Source organism: Rhinatrema bivittatum, chromosome 6 (genome assembly GCF_901001135.1).
Source record: "Rhinatrema bivittatum chromosome 6, aRhiBiv1.1, whole genome shotgun sequence".
NCBI lineage: Eukaryota > Metazoa > Chordata > Amphibia > Gymnophiona > Rhinatrematidae > Rhinatrema > Rhinatrema bivittatum.
Window position 1 is genome coordinate 175,202,712 of NC_042620.1, and position 22,233 is coordinate 175,224,944.

The 22,233-nt window shown below is 41.9% G+C and overlaps 1 protein-coding gene across 1 annotated transcript in view; it reads left to right on the forward strand.

The window, feature by feature from the left end:
- The window catches only part of TSPEAR (thrombospondin type laminin G domain and EAR repeats), a 187,913-nt gene that overhangs the window by 52,673 nt on the left and 113,007 nt on the right, over positions 1 to 22,233 (forward strand). Inside the window, 5 exon segments of the mRNA XM_029606177.1 lie at positions 1,873 to 1,963; positions 2,666 to 2,828; positions 3,675 to 3,718; positions 3,720 to 3,807; positions 11,500 to 11,732. Coding sequence (XP_029462037.1) covers positions 1,873 to 1,963; positions 2,666 to 2,828; positions 3,675 to 3,718; positions 3,720 to 3,807; positions 11,500 to 11,732 — 619 coding nt within the window.

The window sequence follows — 22,233 nt, forward strand, 5'->3', positions numbered from 1 at the left end:
AATCTGAGGGACTGTTCTCTAAGAAGTCTGGTTTCTCTCCAAGGAGGATATCAATTTCAGGGCACCCTGGCAAACTGCAGTCACTAGCTGTTATACTGAGCAATAATGGGAGTGGTAAAAAATAAATAGTGGTGTAAACTTTTCAGTGCTGCAGATATTTGCTCTCTCTTCTTTAAGAACATAAGAAATTGCCATGCTGGGTCAGACCAAGGGTCCATCAAGCCCAGCATCCTGTTTCCAACAGAGGCCAAACCAGGCCACAAGAACCTGGCAATTACCCAAACACTAAGAAGATCCCATGCTACTGATGCCATTAATAGCAGTGGCTATTCTCTAAGTAAACTTGATTAATAGCCATTAATGGACTTCTCCTCCAAGAACTTATCCAAACCTTTTTTGAATCCAGCTACACTAACTGCACTAACCGCATCCTCTGGCAACAAATTCCAGAGCTTTATTGTGCATTGAGTGAAAAAGAACTTTCTCCGATTAGTTTTAAATGTGCTACTTGCTAACTTCATGGAATGCTCCCTAGTCCTTCTATTATCCAAAAGTGTAAATAAGCGATTCACATCTACTCGTTCAAGACCTCTCATGATCTTAAAGACCTCTATCATATTCCCCCTCAGCCATCTCTTCTCTAAGCTGAACAGCCCTAACCTCTTCAGCCTTTCCTCATAGGGGAGCTGATCCATTCCCTTTATCATTTTGGTTGCCCTTCTCTGAATCTTCTCCATCACAATATATCTTTTTTGAGATGCGGTGACCAGAATTGTACACAGTATTCAAGGTGTGGTCTCACCATGGAGCGATACAGAGGCATTATGACATTTTCTGTTTTATTAACCATTCCCTTCCTAATAATTCCTAACATTCTGTTTGCTTTTTTGACTGCTGCAGCACACTGAGCGGATGATTTTAAAGTATTATCCACTATGATGCCTAGATCTTTTTCCTGGGTGGTAGCTCCTAATATGGAACCTAACATCATGTAACTACAGCAAGGGTTATTTTCCCTATGTGCAACACCTTGCACTTGTCCACATTAAATTTCATTTGTCATAGCAACTAGGGTAAGAAAAAAAAAAATTCCAAATCCTCAGACCCTGTTACCTGGCAAGGAAGGGAAGATTAAATGGGGAAAAAAGCATGCACAGAGTTTAAAAAAGAGAAAACAAACTGAATTTGTGTCAGAGAAGTCAGTAAAAGAAGAAAACACGATAATCATTTTTTTAATTTTTATTTATTTTATTTATATTCCACTTTTCACAGCGCTTCAAAGTGGATTACTGTAGGTATCAGTGACCAGGATTATGCTTTTTTCTTTTAGTGAGTCATGAAAGGACTAAACTCAGGGAAATGTTTACAGAGTTTCCTGTGCTATAATCACCTTTTAAATTTTATTTATAGCTCAGCATCAAATGATGGCAGCTCTTCTCCCCTTTTCCACCTAAATTTCTATTCTCCCTTTCACTTCAATTAATATTATTCTGGTTTGAAACATGTCACAGTTAAAAACTGAGCATAAACTCTTTATTCATTTTAGTTTTAAAATAAGTAGTTATAATTTAGGATGTAAAGTTGCAGTGGGTTCTGGAACTTGTGACTTAGGCTGAGGACTATGGAAGTGTATCTTGCCTCTGGAGTACTTTCTGCTGGTGAAATAACAGGGTAAAATATTTTTGGTCATGTGACTGTTTGGGCTAATCACAGCGGGGCACCATTTTCCCCTTCAGCAAAAGTTAAGTGGAGCTAGTGGAGGTTCCTTCCTATTAGTGGAGTGTTATTATAGAAACGTCGTACAACTTTCATGCATGTTCTAATAAGGTGTGTTGGCTTATGTTTTTCTGTGGTTTTTGTTTTGAAATCTAGGATTGTGAGTACACCTTTCCCCACATCCTTGAACACTTATGGATCCAGATTTTACATTGGAAGCAGGAAGAGACAGAAAGGTGCTTTCACTGTAAGCAGAGGTTAATACCGCATTGGATTGAGGCTATTACCACCAGTCGTTATCATTTATCTACTGATGTCTACGATCCCCCTGCTATTGCTCTATCTCTAGTTTGATTCTCTAGATATTAAATTATAGCATTTAGCTCTTAAGTACAAATGTTCTTAGACTAGGAATAACAAAATATATGCATTTCTATAATTTTCTGGCTTTTATTGTATTTCTTTATTACATACAACTGGAGACATACAATACCATATAAGATATTGAAATAGCATAATATGCACGTGAATCACATGAATAATAATAGATAGATTAGATAAGCATGTCTAGGATATAAAAGGCTTGTTCTGTTCTCAATTAATCAGTGAGAAGTCCAGCTAATGCAAATCTGCAAAAGTGACGTTCTGTATAACAATCTCAAAGGAAGTCCAAGGTATCATGTGGTTCCATTAATTTAGTCTGTAGAAGACAAAGCTATGAACCCCATTGTTCAGGTTAGTGTTAGATAAGATTCATTGCACTTTTTAGCTATTACTAACATAAACAAAATCATCTCACCTCTCTGGTGGACACAGTCTGTTTTCATCCCGTACAAGTATCTTCTTCATTATCACAGAATTATTTCTTGTTAATGACCAGAGTCCTACAAAATTGCCCACTAACACAGGATCTATGGTCTGAACTCTCTATTTTTTCCTATCTTTTCAGGGCTTGCTAAGACAGCTAGTCCTATTACCAGGATCGGATGCTACCTCAGGAATATGCCCAAGTACCAATCCAAGACTAGCTGTGCTTTCCATCCCCCTAGTGCTACAGGAGCTTCCATTCAAGCCAGATAGCAACGAGGTGCTTGTGCACACATATCCTTATGGTCAGTAATATGTTGTGGAGTTTGGCATTAGAGTAAAGGGAATTGCTGTGATCAAACTAGATATCAATAAAGAAATCAGAATTATGATTGGACTATCATCTTAGTGAGTGTATTTCATATTTATATAGAATACAGACTGCTAGAAAGATATAGATCATCATGGATGATTCCATGGCTTTCTTTGGGGTTCCAGTATTTTAAACTGAGTCACTTATGGGTTTTTCCTGACTGGGCACTTTCACTTTCCTAATCTGTTCCCACTTTTGTGGGTATTTGATAGTCAACTTCTACATAATGGTGCAGTGAGTATGCTGAGACAATTGTAGCTGTTAAAAAACCATGGGCATGATGTAAAACATTTTTAACATAATACAAAATGAAAGTAGCTCAGTGCCTTAGGGCTCTGTGTTCAAAGACTCACCACTGCACACAGAACTGAAAGTTAGGCAATACATTTTTAGATATAGATTGATAAGGATTAACTCTAGATATAACAATAGATCTTTCAGAGCACCTTGGCCGCTTCTTCCCATACTACTCTGCGGATCAACGTTGGCCTGACCAAAAGCTAAGGCATAGGAATTGTTTCCTACAGCTTTCTGACTTAGATGCAATAGGCTAAAAAAGAATCATAGACTTATTGTAATAACCTTGTTGATTTGGGATAGAATAAGTCAGGAGCTTTTAGTTCTGTACTAGGGAGCCATGTTGTCCGTATATCATTGTTAACTATTTAAAATCAGGGTATTTACCCATTTTTCTGGTAATTGTAATTGAATCTTGTATTGTGCCCCTTCAGAAAATGATATTAAACGGTATATACCATGTGTTCTTGATTTTGTTCAGAAGCTGATATGAAGGTTATATTGGGAGTACGGCCTCCTTGCACAAAAGGCTGAAAAGTGCGCATTCTGGTTTGACAGTTCTAGAGGGGACTCTATCTATGTGATGGGTCTTCACTGGATTTCAGTACTAGAAGGTAAGGAACTGGAAGAAGTACACGGTAACTTATAACTTCTCTATGTGTTAACTGAGTGTTCATGAAATTGAGACTACAAATATTGAATTCATGAAGTCAAGGGGTATGCATATGTTTTTTTTTACATAAGTGTACCAGTGCCATTAAGGTTTTTAAAAAGGAGGAAAAACCTTTGACAATTACATAAGGTCTAAATACCTAGGTAACATTTTTAGAATTTGCCTCTCAATATCCTTATGATGGGATTAATTCACCAATATGGCTATCCTATTAAGCTTATTCTTTTCTGTATTTGGATATATGCAGCTTTTCATCTGCAGAAAAAATATTAAAATCTGTTAGCAAATTGTCCAAGATACAGAAATCCCATATCTCTTTGCAGTATCATTTATTCACAAAAAAAACCTTCTTTACTTGCAGGATGATAAAAAGTTTTTATATGATATTTTTCCTTTAAACATCATGGGCTTGATTTACTTAAGAGCTTTTTTGCTTCTGGAAGGTAAGTATTGTGAATAAATTGAATAGCAAGTATTATAAAACCATATATTTTTGAGATATTTAGTAAATAAAAAACATTTGCCATGGCTTGAATAAAGATATTTAGGGCATGCAGTATGAGGAGCCACCATAGATGATATTTTTTTCTACTCTGCCCTAAATACTCATTCACCTAAGGAACATATCCACCTGATATGTAGCTCTGGCAACTTTTACACCTAAATATATTATTTACTGCTGGTGTAAATTCTGGGATACTGCACTTATATAAAAAATTTAGCTGGAACAAACTCTCCATCCTTTATACCAAAATTATTCTAAAATTCTTGCACAATGGTTTTAACATAGTTTGGAAAGTATAGAAGGGTCACACATATGTCAAAGTCCTGGATGTCAAAAGTACCAACTTTCTTAAATGGGAGAGTAACTTAAGGAGGTGCTGACAGGGTGTCAAATTCTTTGTGAAGTGGAATAACCATGGGCTAAACTGAAAACAAACTATGGTAAGGGTAAGGGCAACAACCTTTACGTTAGGCAAGGTAAATGAAAGGAAAAAGGAGAGGGGAAAGAGGCAGGTACAGTTCTCAAAAGAGATCGGTGATGGAATAAGGGTAAAAATATTTGCACTTAAAAAAATACAAGAGATCTGGGAAAGAGGAGCACTAGGGAGGAATATCTGGTAAAACTGAGAGCAGCAGGGAAGGTTGTCATTCATATTGACAAAGACCTAGTTGAAAGAAGAAAGCTATGATGACAGACTTTTTCAGGTATATAAGTGATAGGATGAAGGGCATGTGCGTATATATGGGTCCATGCATGAGCAATGCGGATTTTAGAAAGCCACAAAGTACGCGCATATGTACAGGTGTGCACATCAAAAACAAGAGGACAGAAAAGGGGCAGGGAAAGGGCAGGACATGGGCATTCCAGAGTGGGGCCAACAGTTACACACGTAACTCCGTATTTTAAAACCATAGACCGCAGCGCGCATCGGCTTGTTATCCGCGTAAATTTACCTTCTGCTCCAGATGAGGAGCAAGTCTGTAGAGCTCAAGTTTTGGGGGTCTGGAAGACCTCACTATTAACTGGGCAAACTGGTGGACTAATTGGAAAAAACTGAGTTTGTCCCCCATGAGCATGCTTTAAAATTGGCCTATATACGTGCGTGTTAGCTGTGCTTGAGTAACCCTCTTAAAATTAGGAACATGCTTACCGCGGTTGGTATATTTTAAAATATGCATGCAAGTGCGTGTATGATTTAAAATTCTAGCATATCTATGCTATTATTATAAAAATACCCTGGCTGCAATCCCATTTCATCTATGCTGACGATGTCCAAATCTTCATCCCATATTACTGATACCCTACATACCTCACTAAAAATCTGGGACAAATGCATTAATGCAATTAATCAACTATTCATGAAACTTAACCTCTCACTCAATACTACCAAAACAGAACTCCCCATCAGCTCCCACAATCCCCTCACTACCCACACTCTCCCCAACACCGTGTCCCTGCCCTCTCCAATCAACTCAACATGTGAGTAATCTTGGTGTTACTTTTGACACCAACTAAACCTTCAAACCTACATTAAATCCAACCATGAAAGAATGTTTTTTCAAACTTCATGTCCAGAAAAAACTAAGACCCCCTTCTACACCTCAATGATTCCGCACAGTCCTACAAGCCTTAATCTTCTCAAAAATTGACTATTGCAATTCCCTTCTCCTTGCCTCTACCATCAAACCCCTCCAAATGCTACAGAATGCGGCATCCAGATCCTCACTAATACACATAGAAATGACCACATTACACCTATTCTAAGAGACCTCCATTGGCTCCCCATATCCAGCAGAATCCTTTACAAGACCTTCTCTCTTATACATAAGAACATAAGAACATAAGAAATTGCCATGCTGGGACAGACCAAGGGTCCATCAAGCCCAGCATCTGTTTCCACAGAGGCCAAAAACCAGGCCACAAGAACCTGGCAATTACCCAAACACTAAGAAGAATCCATGCTACTGATGCAATTAATAGCAGTGGCTATTCCCTAAGTATAATTGATTATAGCCATTAATGGACTTCTCCTCCAAGAACTGATCCAAACCTTTTTTGAACCCAGCTACACTAACTGCACTAGACTACCTCTCTGGCAACAAATTCCAGAGCTTTATTGTGCGTTGAGTGAAAAAAGAATTTTCCTCCAATTAGTCTTAAATGTGTTACTTGCTAACTTCATGGAATGCCCCTAGTCCCTTCTATTATTCGAAGTGTAAATAACCGAGTCACATCTACTCGTTCAAAGACCTCTCATGATCTTAAAGACCTCTATCATATCCCTTACACAACCAACACTTCCAATGGCTCAACAACTCACTTTACTTCCACTAACCAATAGACCCACCAGATCTGCCTACAAGCACCTCCATACACTCCATACACCATCCCCTAAACTCATGCACCTGTCCTCCACAAGAGATCGAGCCCTATCGATTGCAGGCCCCATAAACTGGAATTCAATGCTGCCTGATCTCCGCTTGGAACCATGTACTCAAAAATAAAAAAAACAAATTAAAAACATGGCTCTTCAACAGGCGTTCGCCTTAATGCCCCTCTTTACCTTTCCCCCTCCCCCCTCTTTCCCTCTCCCCTCTCCCCCCTCCCCGCCTCTCCCCCTCCCCTCCCCCTCCTTCTTAACCTCACCCTCTGATCACCTGTAAATATGATTGTATATATATATATATTATATATATATATTTAGCCTAGTATTAATATTTTATTATCCTATGTTAACCTTAGTATCGAGTTTTAATCATTTTTTTGCACTCCGTTCCATGTAAACATTCCCATCTTAATGTTCCATGTAAACCGATACGATGTGCAAATGGTTATCGGTATAAAAAAGCCTTAATAAATAAACAATAAACAATAAATGAAAGGGTGGCACCAAATTTAAAATGGGCGCACGCATGGGCAACATATCCCACTTCTACTGTGTTAAATTGGGGGATTTTAAAAAGGTGATTGCACCCATGCCATTCCCAGTTTGCCAATTTGTCCACCAGTTCGCCCAGTTAACTGCTAGTCCTCCAACCCCCCTGGTTTGATAGTCTACACTCCCCCCAGTTACCCCTACTCTTTAAAAACCCTTCAGAATATCTCAATCCTTTTATTTTATGACTTACACATCATCCATAGCAGAAGTAAAATTACGCAGCAAGGGATGTGGTAAGTATTTACTTGTCCATCTCTTGGCCAGGCCCCAAAACGTTCCCACTCTGCCCAGACCACACCTACGCCCTGCCCCTTTTTGGACATTTTTGAGATGTGCACACCATGGCATTTATGTTTGTATTTTTAAAATATGGTCGGCAGCATGTAAGCTTGACTTCTTTGCACATCCCCTAATTGATGCGCATGCTGGGCTTTTAAAATTCGTCTTTAAGGCATACACTTTTGCTGAAAATTCACTGAACAAAGGATTGGAAAAAATTACCAATTGTTGGCAAGGGTATGTATGGTAGAGGTGTAACTTTTATACCATTTGCTGAAGAGAGAGTTTGTATGGAACTAGCATAACTGAACATGCACAAAGCTACAGAGCTGAATAAGATACATCCTAAATATTAAGGAGCTCAGACAGGTTATGCAGGTTTGTTAAAGGATCTGTTCATAGATCTTTGGAGACAGGCATGGGTTCTTGAGAACCTGTGGGACATGGTGTTACCCCTCTTCATTTAAGTCATAATAGGGAACTGATTGGAAAGTACAAGCTGATTAGTCTGATTGCAGTGGTACAAAAATTAGTGGATACTCTATCAAAGAAAAGTATAATGATATATGTTTGACTATATTTATTAGATTTAAACAGCCAGGTACAAAAACACATGTAAATATTTCAACAAAATGAACAGAGCATATGCGAAGATACACCCAGAGTTTACCAACTCCCTGTGCTATCATGCAATGTATCTAGACCTCCCCCAATTTTTCATCAAATTTGCCAAGGTTCTACCAATCTTATTTCCGTGTTGAAAACAGTTCCTCTTATAATACATCAGTCCCTTTTTTGCCCTTTGGTGCAACAGCATATTTAAAGCAACTTCTATTTAAAAAAACTGAAATCGAGTACTTGCAGTCGGATTAAGGTTATACCTTTTTTTTTGCGTCATAGAGGAGCTTTTCCATAGAAAAAATTTCCAATGTTAAAGCTTTCCTCCTGATGGCCAGGTATGAAATGATATCCCTCCGAAACACCACCTTTACCATTTCCCAGAACAGCAATGACAAGAGTTGATGATGCCTATTAAACAATACATCCCATTTTTGCTGTAAGTAAACTTGAAAGTGTAAGTCATGATACAAAAATTTAGGAAAGCACCACTTATTTCGCACCTGGTCAGACCGAAACTCTTCTAGGTCAAACCAGATGGGCGCATGGTTGGATATTACCAGAGACCCAATCTACACTGCCACAGCCCTAGAGAAGGTTCCTCTATCTACTAGCAGATAATCTATCCTAGACTGGATACCATGTGCCCTAGAAACGTGTGTAAATTATCTGTCTAAAGGGTGTAGCAGCCGCCAAGCATCCACCAAATCCAATGCAGAACAAATATATGAGATCCCCTTATTTAAACCTTGAGATGATGCTGACGGCCGAGGGGGGATATGATATAGGTCTTTAAGATCATGAGAGGTCTTGAATGAGTAGATGTGAATCGCTTATTTACACTTTCGAATAATAGAGAAGGACTAGGGGCATTCCATGAATTTAGCAAGTACCACATTTAAGACTAATTGGAGAAAATTCTTTTTCACTCAATGCACAATGAAGCTCTGGAATTTGTTGCCAGAGGGATGTGGTTAGTGCAGTTAGTGTAGCTGGGTTCAAAAAAGGTTTGGATAAGTTCTTGGAGGAGAAGTCCATTAACAGCTAATAATCAAGTTTACTTAGGGAATAGCCACTGCTATTAATTGCATCAGTAGCATGGGATCTTCTTAGTGTTTGGGTAATTGCCAGGTTCTTGTGGCCTGGTTTGGCCTCTGTTGGAAACAGGATGCTGAGCTTGATGGACCCTTGGTCTGACCCAGCATGGCAATTTCTTATGTTCTTATGACTTGTCTAAGTTGTTGTCCATCACTCAATTAAAGTCCCCTCCCCCAGTACCATTGGAATATGCATAAGTGACACCATAAGTTTTACAAGATTCTGTAAAAACACATGGTCATATTATTGAAGGACATATATATTGCAAAGCACTATAGAGTACTCTCTATGGCTTCCCATAGAGAGTACCTTCCACAATGACATAAACGACCATCAACATTGATGGTGATCTGGGTCTCTTGAAAAGGATTCATCTTCCCAATTAAAATAGCTACCCCTGCTTTCTTAGTGCCTGATTGGGCCGAATATACCTTACCCACCCATTGCCTCTATAGTTTACTGTGCTTAGTGGCATCGAGATGCATTTCCTGCAACATTGCTATATGTATCCTCCATCTCTGTAAGGCTTGCAGTATTTTAAAAGGCTTAATCATGGATCCTATGCCACACACATTCCACGTGTGCATTGTGTGGCTGTAGCCATTCATATGCCTCCGTTTGAGCACCAGAGAAAATGAAACTGTTTGCGTAACATATGAAAAAGCCAGTCGAGGCCCCCCAGCCTAGGCTCCAGCCAGGCAATCTGCCCTGGCAGAATAATTACCGAGCGCACTGGAGTGTGCCGTAACAGCGGGACAGCCAAAACCATTAGTAGAACAACTCTCCCATCTCCCACCCCACTACCACCCCGCCCCCTTCTGCCCACACTCTCCACACTCCCCACCCGCCCCCATCTCTTCCCTCCGCATCCAACCCCCCATTAAATATAAACCTTAGCAGTAAAAATAAGCTCAACCATGAGCAACAGGGAGGCACCTGTACATTATAAGCTAGGGCCCCACTCCCCAATCAAGATAAGAAAAATCCAGAAAAAATGAACCCCCCTTTGCCTCCCTCCCTCTTCAAAACTAGCAACATTCCCATAAATGACATCCAGATAGGGAATTAGTTCTGTCCAGGCACCAATTTAACCAAAAAGTGGAGAAATTCATGAATAACAGTAATTAGTTTAAACTTAGATTGAAACTTGACCAGCAGCCAATGTAACTTCTTTAGTGTGGGTAGTATATGATCACTTTTTCGTAAACCTTTAAGCACACGTGCAGCAGCAGGCTGAAATAACTGTAATGAATATGAAAGTTTATCAGGTAAACCCACATTATAAGGTTCTGCAATAATTGAGCTGTCCAAGAACCAAAATCTGGAGAACCGTTCTAAAAATTTCAGCCAGGAAATATATTCAGACCTCCTACCCAAAAATTGCAGACAAGTCTGACATCACTTGTGCAATTAGCAGGTGCGAAATTGCGCAAATAAGTTAAATACATTTTATACGTGAATACCTCTTACAAAATAGCATCTTCCATGCATACCCCTTGACCCTGCCCCAGAATGCCCCCAAATTGCCCCATTTTACTACCAGTCAATGTGCATGTGAAGCCGAAGATACACGCGTGATTTTGATATTTATAACTCAGCATGTGTGCAAATACAGGCTACTTATGCACTTATATGCAAATTTTCCATGCGTAACCCCTTTAAAAATGTACCAAAAAAGTATTTAACTGCCCTGCTGTTGACCATTCCTTCAGCTTTCATAGATTGCTTCTTATCCCAACTGCTCCCACAAAGCTCCATAACATGAACATGATTTTTGTACTATTGGTGAAATACATTCCAAAGAAATGAAAAAGAGATGTCATGTCTTGAGGCTGTGTGAAATGCACTGAATGCAGAATCAGAGTTCTAGGTGTCTCCCACTGCACTGGGTATTTGTTGAAATTACAACAGGAAACAGTTGCACACTATTACTACGCAGTGTGAGTAACTTAGAACATTTATTTATTTTATGTATTTAAACAATTTTTATATACCGTTTTTTTTACTAGGAAGTAATCAAAACGGTTTACAATGGTAGACATACATAGTAATAAGGTATGCAATGCAAGTTAAGTGAAACAATCAGTAAATGACAGTTACCACAGCAAACACGTGGCTCAACAAGAGTCTGCTTATTAAAACAATGACCAACCAATTCAATTAATTCACATCTTTGCTCTTTTATCATTATATAGCTAAAAAGAGACTGGACTATGTAGAAGAATATCAGAATCTGGTTACTACCTCGGAAACGATGGGTGTGGAGACCTTTGTTATCCCACAGGTTGGACTCTTTGTGGCAACTGCCAACAGAAATACTCAGCCAGGTTCAGCCATTTATAAATGGACTGATGGGAAATTTGAGCCCTACCAATACATCACCACGTATCAAGCACAAGCCTGGAGATATTTCACAATAGGAAAAAAGGTAAGTCACCTATGACATCTACATTTTCCTAATGAATGTAGTGCTAAAGGTGCTGGATTGACTGCACTAGAAAGTAAAATCTTTCATGTGTCAGGGATTAGTAGTGCTCACTTCTCCACACTGCTCTACCACTGTGCCTCAACCCTAATCTGCTGATGGGTGAGAGGATAATTCAGTCTCCATATCTGTGCAACCTTTTTCCTCTCTGTTGCGACTGCCAGCAAGGACACCAATTAGTGCCTAATTGTGATGGTAGTTTTATTGATGTGAAGATGGATTCATTAGGACTAAGACAACCAACTTATTTCACGTAGACCACCAAACAGCTATCAGATGAAAATAGCATTTAGTTACTACCTATCTGTGTTGGATTTCACTTGGATATCTAAGGTAAAAGGCTCTTTAACCTTGTGCCAATTTATGTGTTACTGAGTGCTCCTGGATAAAACACTGAAACATAAAATAAGATGGCAGATAACAACATTAAGCACATATGGCTTCCCAATTTATTTCCTGCTGCAGTAACCATAGACCCCAGTTGATCTCCCCCTTTCCCTTCACTTCTTCACAACCAGAAATCCTCTGTGCTTGTCCTGCACTTTCATGAATTCTGCTACTGTTTTTTCCTCTAGTAGAAGGTTTGCCATCCATCCACCACTCTTTCTGTGGAAAAATATTTTCTTATGTTACTCTTGGGTCTACCTCCTTAAGAGTCGGCAGCCATTTTCATTACTGGCAAACGGCCGATTATTTATTTATTTATTTTATTTAGGTTTTTTTATATACCGGCATTCATGATAAAATCACATCATGCCGGTTTACATTTGAACAAGGGGTGCAGGATATGAAAACCGACGCCGAGTTTACCAGCATCAGTCTTCATAACTCGGCGGTCTGCCGAGTTATTTTATTTTATTTTTTTTACTTTAAAAAAGAAGTACAGAAAAGCAGTTTTTTCTGCTTTTCTGTACTTCTTTTCAATGCGCTCAGCTATTAATGCCTGCTCCAGGTGTCTGAGACGTACATTTATCTTTTTGCTTTTGGAGTGAATGAGTAATAGCCTCATTCACATGTATTTGCATGTGATGAGCACTAACTCGTTCACTCCGCATTGGATGTGCGTTTAAATAGGCGCTAATCCCCTATTACATTAGGGGGTGGATTAGTGCCTATTTAACACGCGTCTGATAGTGGGTTAAACAGTGCGCTCGGCTGAGCATACTGTATTGCAAGAGGGGAAGAATGAGCACGCTAGAGGTTAGCTGCCATAGTCCCAGGGATGGGATCTTCTAATTGGTGATAAATTATCCCTCAAATACCCTCCCCCTGGACATGATGGGGGCATGTTTTCATTGATAGCTGGGTCAGGGACTCTGCTCTTATGACAAAATCTGGATTGAAGCAATGGTAATAATCGACAAGGCACCACAAGGTCTTAATCTGTTTCTTAATGATGGATCTTGGTGTCAGATGGTATCTACATTTCCTATTTGGGGGTCTAATCTTCTGCATACCTAATTATTTTATTTTGACTCTTCTGAGAGTGTACGTCTTTTAATTTTCTTTCAGTCTGACTTGTTTAATGGTATCCAAGACAATATGGCGATGTCTCAGGTAGGAGTGTCATTCAGGGCTGTATACCCCTATGTCATGCAAATGTATGGCTGCATACTTCAAGTTGGGTTTTAGTAGGTGATCCAAATGCTGTAAGCTGGCAGATGCCTTGTATAAGATAAAAAGGCAAGACAGTGAATTGAAAAAGTCCCTCTGGGGTTTGCAAAAGCCATAGGGGCAGATTTTAAAAGGGTTACGCACGTAATATATGTGTGTAACCCTTTTAAAAGCCTTCTGTGCACGCTGAGCATATTTTGCATAGGCTCGGCAATGCGCTTATGTCCCAGGGCTTGAAAAAGGGGGCGGGGAGTGGGCGGGGCAGGGGCGGGGCTGGAGCCTCCAGGCACAGCGGCCATTTGTCACTGTGTCCGGGATCGCGGGCCGGCCGTTGCCAGCGCGCGTAACCTATGCCTGCCCGGAGGCAGGTGCAACTTCGCGAACAAAGGTAAGGGGGGGGTTTAGATAGGGCTGGGGGGCGGGTTAGGTAGGGGAAGAGAGGAAAAGGTGGGGGGTGGCGGAAAGAAAGTTCCCTCCGAGGCCGCTCCGATTTCGGAGCGGCCTCGGAGGGAACAGGGAAAGCCATTGGGGTTCCCCTAGGGCTCAGCGTGCGCAAGGAGCACAAGTGTGCACTCCCTTGTGCGCGCCGACCCCGGATTTTATAACATGTGCTTAATGTTAACATGCGTGCGCATGTTATAAAATTGGGCATAGATTTGTGCATGCCAGGTTGCACGCACAAATCTGCGCCTGCTCTTAAGTTTTAAAATCTGGCCCATATTATCTTTGACAGTGTCTGCTAAAGGAACCTGCCAATAGCCCTTAGTTAGATGCAATGTTAACATAAATGTTCCCTCCTCTAGTCTTTTTATGAGTTTGTCTGCCCTCGGCATGGGGTTGGCATCCAGTTTTGAGATGTCTGCTGAGTTACCAGTGGGCCTTCTAGTGGCCAGCTGCCATGATCTCCTGTACTGGATATTCCAGTTGGGTGATATATATATATATATATTAGGGCTTCCCAAATGTGCCCTGGTGACCCCACAGCCAATCCCCATAGCAAGATATTCATAATAAGTATGCATGACAGAAATTTGTATACATTGGAGATCAAGTATAAGTACATTTTTCTCAGGTGTATTCTTTGTAGATAGCCGGAAAACTTAACTGGCTATGGGATCACCAGGACAGGTTTGAGAAGCTCTGATTTATATGCTCCTGACAAATGGGATCCCATAAAGTTGCCAACAGTTCCCTTATTATTAGGAACATAGTAATTTTTGGTTAAAAAATTGCCTATTAATTTCAGTTCCTTATAGAACAGTCTCTTATTTCATTTGTGAGAAAGGCAACCCTAGGGTAGATTTTAAAAGGTGCACAAGTGCGTCCATGTACGCACGGTTCCTGGCACACACATGGACACGCGGATTTTATTACATGTGCATGCCGGTGCGTGCATGTTATAAAATGCATGGGCCGTGTGCAGGGGGTGGGGAATTTTACCAAATTATGCGCTGCGATGCAATTGGGCCTCCCCCAGTCCCCTCCCAGTCCACTCCAATTAAGGAGCGGGCTGGGAGGGAAGTTTCCTACCCCCCTGCCTAACCTTCCTACCCTTTCCCCTCTCCATCCCGACCCCTACCCCCTACCTCAGTAAAAGACATTGTTTAATTTTTTTTACTTACTGCTCCGTTGGAGCAGAGGCAACTTGTGTGCGCCGGCCGACTGCTGGCATGCGTTTTCCCGGGACTTTGGCCACTGTCCCGGCCAGCTCCCATCCCTCCCCACAAAGACCACACCTCCCCCAGCCCGCCCCTTTCTCAGGGACTGGCACTTGTGCACGCATCGGCAGTTGCGCGCGTAGCCGGGCCCTTTTGAAAATGAGCGTGGCGTGCACAGGGCCCAACCATGCGCCTATGTTTTAAAATTTGGCCGCTAGGCTTCTCTCCTTTTAGAAATGCTGCCACCATACTTTCATTCATCAGGGAAACGACTCCATTCCATTCCATTTATCTAAGAAACCCACCTTTTAGAACCCCGCTCTAGGGCTGGTCCAAACTGATAAAATGCATTTCACTGAGAATTCAACGAAAGGAACTATTTGTCTTTTCAACACAAGCTAAAGGGAATGCTTTTCTCAGAAACTTTCAGCCATTTAGCCATTAGATGAGAAACAGGAAGATTACTGTGGCCTTTGACCTAAAACAGGAGTCCCCAAACCTTTTAAGCAAAGGGCCACATGCAATGTTGTGAATCACTGAGAGGGCAAGGGGGAGAGGGCTTCCTTGCAGTTTTCCTGAGGGGGAGAGCTTCCCTTGGAGTCTAGCTATTTCAGAAATTTGAAATGCTGGGAAAGGGGGGAGACGGGGGCAGGATTCCCACAGGGTTGTGGCAGATAGGGTGTCAGTTAAAATATTTCTAGGAAGGTGACAACTTTGGCACACACTCCCAAGGAACTCTGCCATCAGTCTCTCCCACTTCTTCAGCATCTGCCCCAGGGGGAGTAAGAGGGATGAATGGTAGGGTGGTGTGTTCATGGTGCAGTCTCTCCCACTCACTACTCCCATACACGATTGCTCTCTTTACTTCTTTTCCCTTTCTTACCCTTTTCTCTACCCTTTTTCTCTTTTCCTCTCTTCTCTAATCTCCTTTCTTTCATTCTTCCTCTCTCCCCCTCTCTTCCCCTCCCTCATACTTCTTTCCTCTCCCCTCTCCTTTCTCACTCCCCAACCCTTCCTCTCATCCTCACCTTCCTCTCCCTCTTCTTTCCTCTCCCCCTCTCTTCCTCACAAACTGTGCTCTCCCATCCTCTCCTCACTCTTTCTTCCCTTGGCTCATCTTGCCTTCTGTTTCCTCCCACTCTCTTCTCCTCTGTACCTGTCCTATTTCCACTATGTATTTTTTGAGGTGGGGTGACCAGAATTGTACACAATAGTCAAAGGTGTCGTCATCCCATGGATCAATAAAGAGCCAATATGATATTTTCCATTTTATTCTCCATTCCTTTTCAGATCATTCCTAACATTCAATTTGATTTTTTGACTGTGGCCACTCACTGAGCTGAGGATTTCAAAGTATTGCCCATAAAAATTCCAAGGTCCTTTTTCTGGTGACTTCCAACACAGAACCAGAATTGTGGTCTTGTATTAGGGATTATTTTTCCCCTATGTGCATCATTTTGCACTTGTCCACATTAGGCATCTGAATGGTAGATGAACTTTAATCTCCTAGTCTCAAAAGGTCCCCTTGCAGTTGCTTGCAGTCTACTGCTCTTTTAACAAATTTGAATAATTTTGTGTCAATGCACATTTGAACACTTTACTTTTCGCTCCCTTTTTCAGATCATTTATGAATATATTGAACAACATAAGTCCCAGTACTGATCCCTATGATACTCTATTAATGACCTTTTCTCCATTTGGAAAACTGGCCATTTAGTCCTACCTTCTGAATCCTGTCTTCTAACTAGTTACCAAGCCACAATAGGACACTGCTGTGTATCTCTTGAATTTTAATTTCTTGTGAAGTCTCTAATGGATGACTTTGTTAAATGCTTTCTGAAAATCCAATGCACTACATCAAATGACTTATCTTTATCTACATGTTTACTTACACCTTCAAATAAATCTAAAAGATTGGCAAGCAAGACTTTCCTTTGCTAAAACCATGTTGACTCATCCCCATTAAGCCATATTCACCATTTTGTCCAGCACCAATGTCAGGATCACTGGTCTATAGTTTCCTGGATTTTTTTTTTTAAATTGGCATTACATTAGCCAACCTCCAGTCTTCAGGGAGTGTGGCTATTTTACATGATAGGTTATAGATTACTAGTAATAGAGTTGCAATTTCAGGTTTGAGTTCTTTTAAGACTATGAGGTAGATGCCATTTGGCCATGTTGATTTGTTTCTCTTATAACTTTGTCAATTACATCCTATTACATCCTTCATTTTCACGCATATTTGTTTTAGCTGCTCAGAATCATCATCATTAAAGAATATTTCAGATATGGGTATGTTCCCAAAATTCTTCTCAGTAAAGACCTAGGAAAAGAATTCATTCAATTTCTCTTCTATATTCTTGTCCTCCCTGAGCACCCATTTCACTCCTCAGTCTTCTAGCGGCCTGACTCCTTCATAAAGTTTTTGCTTCAAATGTGCTTGAAAAAAGTTTTAATTATTTGTTTTTGCTTAATACTGTTTTATATATAACTTGCCAGTGTTTATGCTCTTTCCTATTTTCTTCATTTGGGTATACTTTCTATTTTTTTGAATGATGACAATGTGGCTTTAAGTGTCTCTTTCATCTTACCATTAAACCATGCTGGCAGTTGTTTGGTCTTCCTTTAACCTTTTTTAATGCATGAAATATAAGAACATAAGAACATAAGAAAATGCCATACTGGGTCAGACCAAGGGTCCATCAAGCCCAGCATCCTGTTTCCAACAGTGGCCAATCCAGGCCATAAGAACCTGGCAAGTACCCAAAAACTAAGTCTATTCCATGTAACCATTGCTAATGGCAGTGGCTATTCACTAAGTGAACTTAATATATTTTATCTGGGCTTCCAAGATGGTATTTTTAAACAATATACTTGCCTCATGCAAATGTTTAGCCTTTGCAAGTGTACCTTTTAATTTTTTTTCTAATTTCCTCATTCTTTCATAGTCTCCATAAGAAAACTAAACATAAAAATTATAACTGCTTCCCACATTGCTATTGTATTTTTAAGTCTCTGTGATGTTGGTTTTCTGTATTTTTTAAATTTATGCATTCAATGTTATTGGATTTTTTTTACTGTTGCAATCCACACAGAGAAAGAATCTCTTGGTTCTGTGGAATATAAATATACAAGCCGTTAAGCCCGTTAAAACGGGCTACATCCCTCTGTCTCTCACCTCCCCCTCATTCTCTCTCCCCTACCTCCCTCATTCTCTCTCCCCTACCTCCCTCCCACCCACTCACCCACTCCTCCCCAGCCTCCCTCTCCTCTCACTCAGTCCCTCCCTCCCACTCAGTCTCACTCACTCCCTCCCCCTCTCTCCCTCTCACTCACACTCAGTCCCACTCACTCTCCCTCCCTCTCCCTCAGTCCCACTCACTCCCTCCCTCTCCCTCAGTCCCTCCCCCTCACTCAATTCCCTCCCCTCTCACTCACAGTCCACTCCCTCCCACCTCTCTCTTCGTCCCTCCCACTTAGTCCGTTCCGTCCCCTCCCTCCCTCTCTCTCTCTCCTCCCTCCCTCGCTACTGGCCGCTGCCGCTACCGCCGCCGCCCGCCACCGCCGCCACTTGCCGCCCGCCGCTACCGCCTCCGCTGCCGCCCGCTACCGCCGCCCGCCCCCGCTGCCGCTTACCGCCGTCCGCCCCGCTTACCGCTTACCGCCACCGCACCACCACCGCTGCCGCTACCGCCGCCGCTGCCCGCCCGCTACCGCTGCCCGCTGCCGCTGCTACCACCGCTGCCCGCCATGTTTTTTTGGTTTTTTTTTGACGCTGCCTAAGACTGACGTGCTCGCCCGCACATGCGCAGTAGAGCTGCTCTCTACTGCGCATTTGCGGGCACGTCGGTCAAGCTTCATTTATCTAGTTAGATATGCAAATAAATAAATAGCTCTTTTTTTCTCTTGATGTGCTGCCACTTGACCTAAGTCCTAGACACGACAAAAAATGCATACTTCCTAGAGAGCTGAAATTGGGTCCATTGCTCCACCACACTTCCTGCCCCTTTTCTCTGTCATTTTACCCCTCCTCTTACTTTCCTTTCTCTCTGTTCTCTTGTCCTTTGTAGCTCACGTATACCAATGGCAAGGGGTAATGGGGAATTGGATTCAAACAGCAACCGATGAGAACCCTGCCATTTACAATCTGGGAAACTGATAAACATGGGGGTAACCTGCACAGCACAGGAGATTCTACCATGGGTTTGCTGGGCAGACTGGATGGACCATTTGGTCCTTTTCTGTCGTCATTTCCTTGTTGCTGTGTTTCTATGGAAAGACAAATTAGCCTTCCTATAATGGCAAGACAGCAAATATGGAGATCCAAGATTCTAACTTATTAGAATAATACAAAATATATACCAATAGCTGTTTAGCCATGCTGAAACCAAAAATAATTAGAAATGTCTTATACAATAAGCATAAAAAAGGAAAGTTCCTTTAGTGGTGATTCAACCCTTTAACAAAAAACAGATTTAAAAGCTGCTACTTCCTCATATTCCTGGTGCAAACTAAACGGGTCATTCATCAAAATGTGTTAGGGTCCTAACGTCTGCGATAACACCATAATGCATGCGATAAACATCACATTGTGAAATGCATATGCACATTTTATTCAAGTGGGAGGAGTTTGGGCGGAGTAAATGGAGATGGGGGCTGCTTAACGTTGCGTGCGATAATGTAATGCACACTATTGTGGGATTTAACACCCGAAATAACTACACCTTTTTTCTTAGCATTGTGCCTGTGATAGCTGTGTATAAAGGCTGAAATGGGATTTACCGCAAATCCCATTTTGAGAGGGGAGTGGGGGAGGGAGCGAGAGAGATCCTCTGTGGAGGCCCACTGATTTTTGAGCTCTTTATACCAATGTAAGAGGGGCACTAGTAACTTGGGGTGAAGTTTGTGGGATGAGTTGGGTTTTAGGGGGCAATTTAACATGCACAGTCATACGTATGGACAGCACAGTTACCATCAGTGAAGATTTAATGTCATTTGGAGGGATGAGAGGTGAAAAATGAGTAGATTTGTATCATGTTCTCTTTACCTAGCTTGCTGCACTATCTATCTAGCTGCAATCAAGCAAGGTAAAGAGAGCATAGTACAAATCTACTCTTCCTTCTGTTGCATCAGAGGTGGACCCTTGGGCCAAGGTGGGGTTGACGAAACCCATAGGTAAGGACCTACGGGTCCCCACCATCGGCAGGTAGAGTGGGCTGATAGGCAGAGGCCACTGGAGCTTCACCTATACCAGCCCTCATTCCCCATGGCTTGAGCCTTTGGGTGCAGGGGCCGGCAGGACTTAGGTGGGCCTCGAGATAGAATAGCAAGAGAAGTTGGTTCAGCCCAGAGACAGCAGGCAAGGGATGGTATAGTCCTACTCTGGACTGGGTAAGGTTCTGGAAACATGGGCGCCAATGAAACAAAGGAAGACTGAGGGCACTTGAGCAAAGGTAGGCTGAAGTCTAATAAGTTGACGTCCAGGGAGTAGGCAGAAGAGGCATCCAGTGGTAGGCTTGAGTCCGGGCCGGCAGCAATCCAGGGGCTGTGGCTAGCGATGCTGAAGTCTGATCACGGAGATAGTCAATCGAAGCTGAGGTCTGATCACGGAGAAGTCATTAGCATAGTCAATCAAAGCTGAGGTCTGATCACGGAGAAGTCAATAGCATAGTCAATCAAAGCTGAGGTCTGATCACGGAGAAGTCAATAGCATAGTCGGACAAAGCGAAGGTCAGGGTCTGGAGATAGGCTGTAGCGTAGTCAGGCAAAGTGAAGTCAAAGTCTGGGTAATCAATCCGAAGCATAGGCAGGGCAGGAATGAAGAAACAGGAACCAGGAACAATGAGGATCAGGAACATAGAATAGAGATGAATCTCTTAGCAGCAATGAGTACTCGACCAGCGAGGAGACCTGTTGCAAAGGCAACACTATGGAGCGGGGCCTGAGCTTAAATACTATGAAGAGGTTGACGTCATCATCCGGGGCCGCAGCCAGGTTCCTGCCATGGTCCCTACACAAGGATCAGTGATGCGCGCTCGCGCACCTAGGGAGGGGCACGGCGTGGGTAGTGGCGTCTCTCGGCGGGCCATGCGGAGAGGCACGACAAGCAGTAGCATCATGACCTGGAATGCTGGGGACTGTGGTAGAGCCGGAGGCACTGGAGGAAACCCGGGGTCAGAGCTGGCGGCCCACCACCACTAGCGAGGAGAACCAGAGGCTGGAGTCCTTGTGGAAAGGTGAGGGGGGCTGTGCCATAGGTCTGCTGTGGATGGCACGCGTAACACTTTCACCTTTCATCCCTCCAAATCACATTACATCATTACTGATGGTAACTGTGCTATTCATACGTATGATTGTGCATGTAAAATTGCTCCCCAGAACCCACCCCACCCCATAAACCCTCACCCCCAAGTTACGAGTATCCCCTTTTACAGTGGTATAAATAGTTAACTTTTTGCAAGCCTCTACAGAGGCTCTCTCTCTCTCTCTTTCTCAAAGCCTATCCAGGCACTTCTCAGCTTGCAATGTAAAAATATTACAGGTGCAGTGGTTCCTGGAAAATTATCCTAACCACACCCCTTTTCTTTATCAGGGGTGGCTAATTTCTGCTATATTTATAGCAGTTTGATGAATCTAGGCCTAAGCAAGAAAGCACTCAGTTAATCCAGGTCAAAAAATAATAATGACTGTGGTCCTGATTACACATAGCTGAGTAATTTAAGAAAAAAAGGCTACCTATATCTAGAAAATTCTGATGGAGGTCAACAAACTAGTCTGTATAACTCTAGAGATAGCCAGGAAAATTATAACACAATGATAAGCAACTTTGATTCTCATGAGCCGCAAGCCAATCAGGTTTTCAAGATATCCACGCTGAATATGCATGAGATGTATTTGCACATACATACGGCTTCCACTGCATGCAGATGTATCTCATCCATATTCACTGTGGGTATCTTGAAAACCTGACCAACTTATTGAACTCAAGAACTGGAGTTGCCTGTTGACCAAGAATTGCATATATTTAATTAGAAAGATTTTTAAATGCTAAATCCTGATATAACTGTAATGCAAATTCTACTTAGACACTGAGCAGAAATGTTAACATTGCCAGGTAACTTGTAGGTCCATGGGTACTTTATCCTTGAATCTGACAGGAGTGCTACAGACTC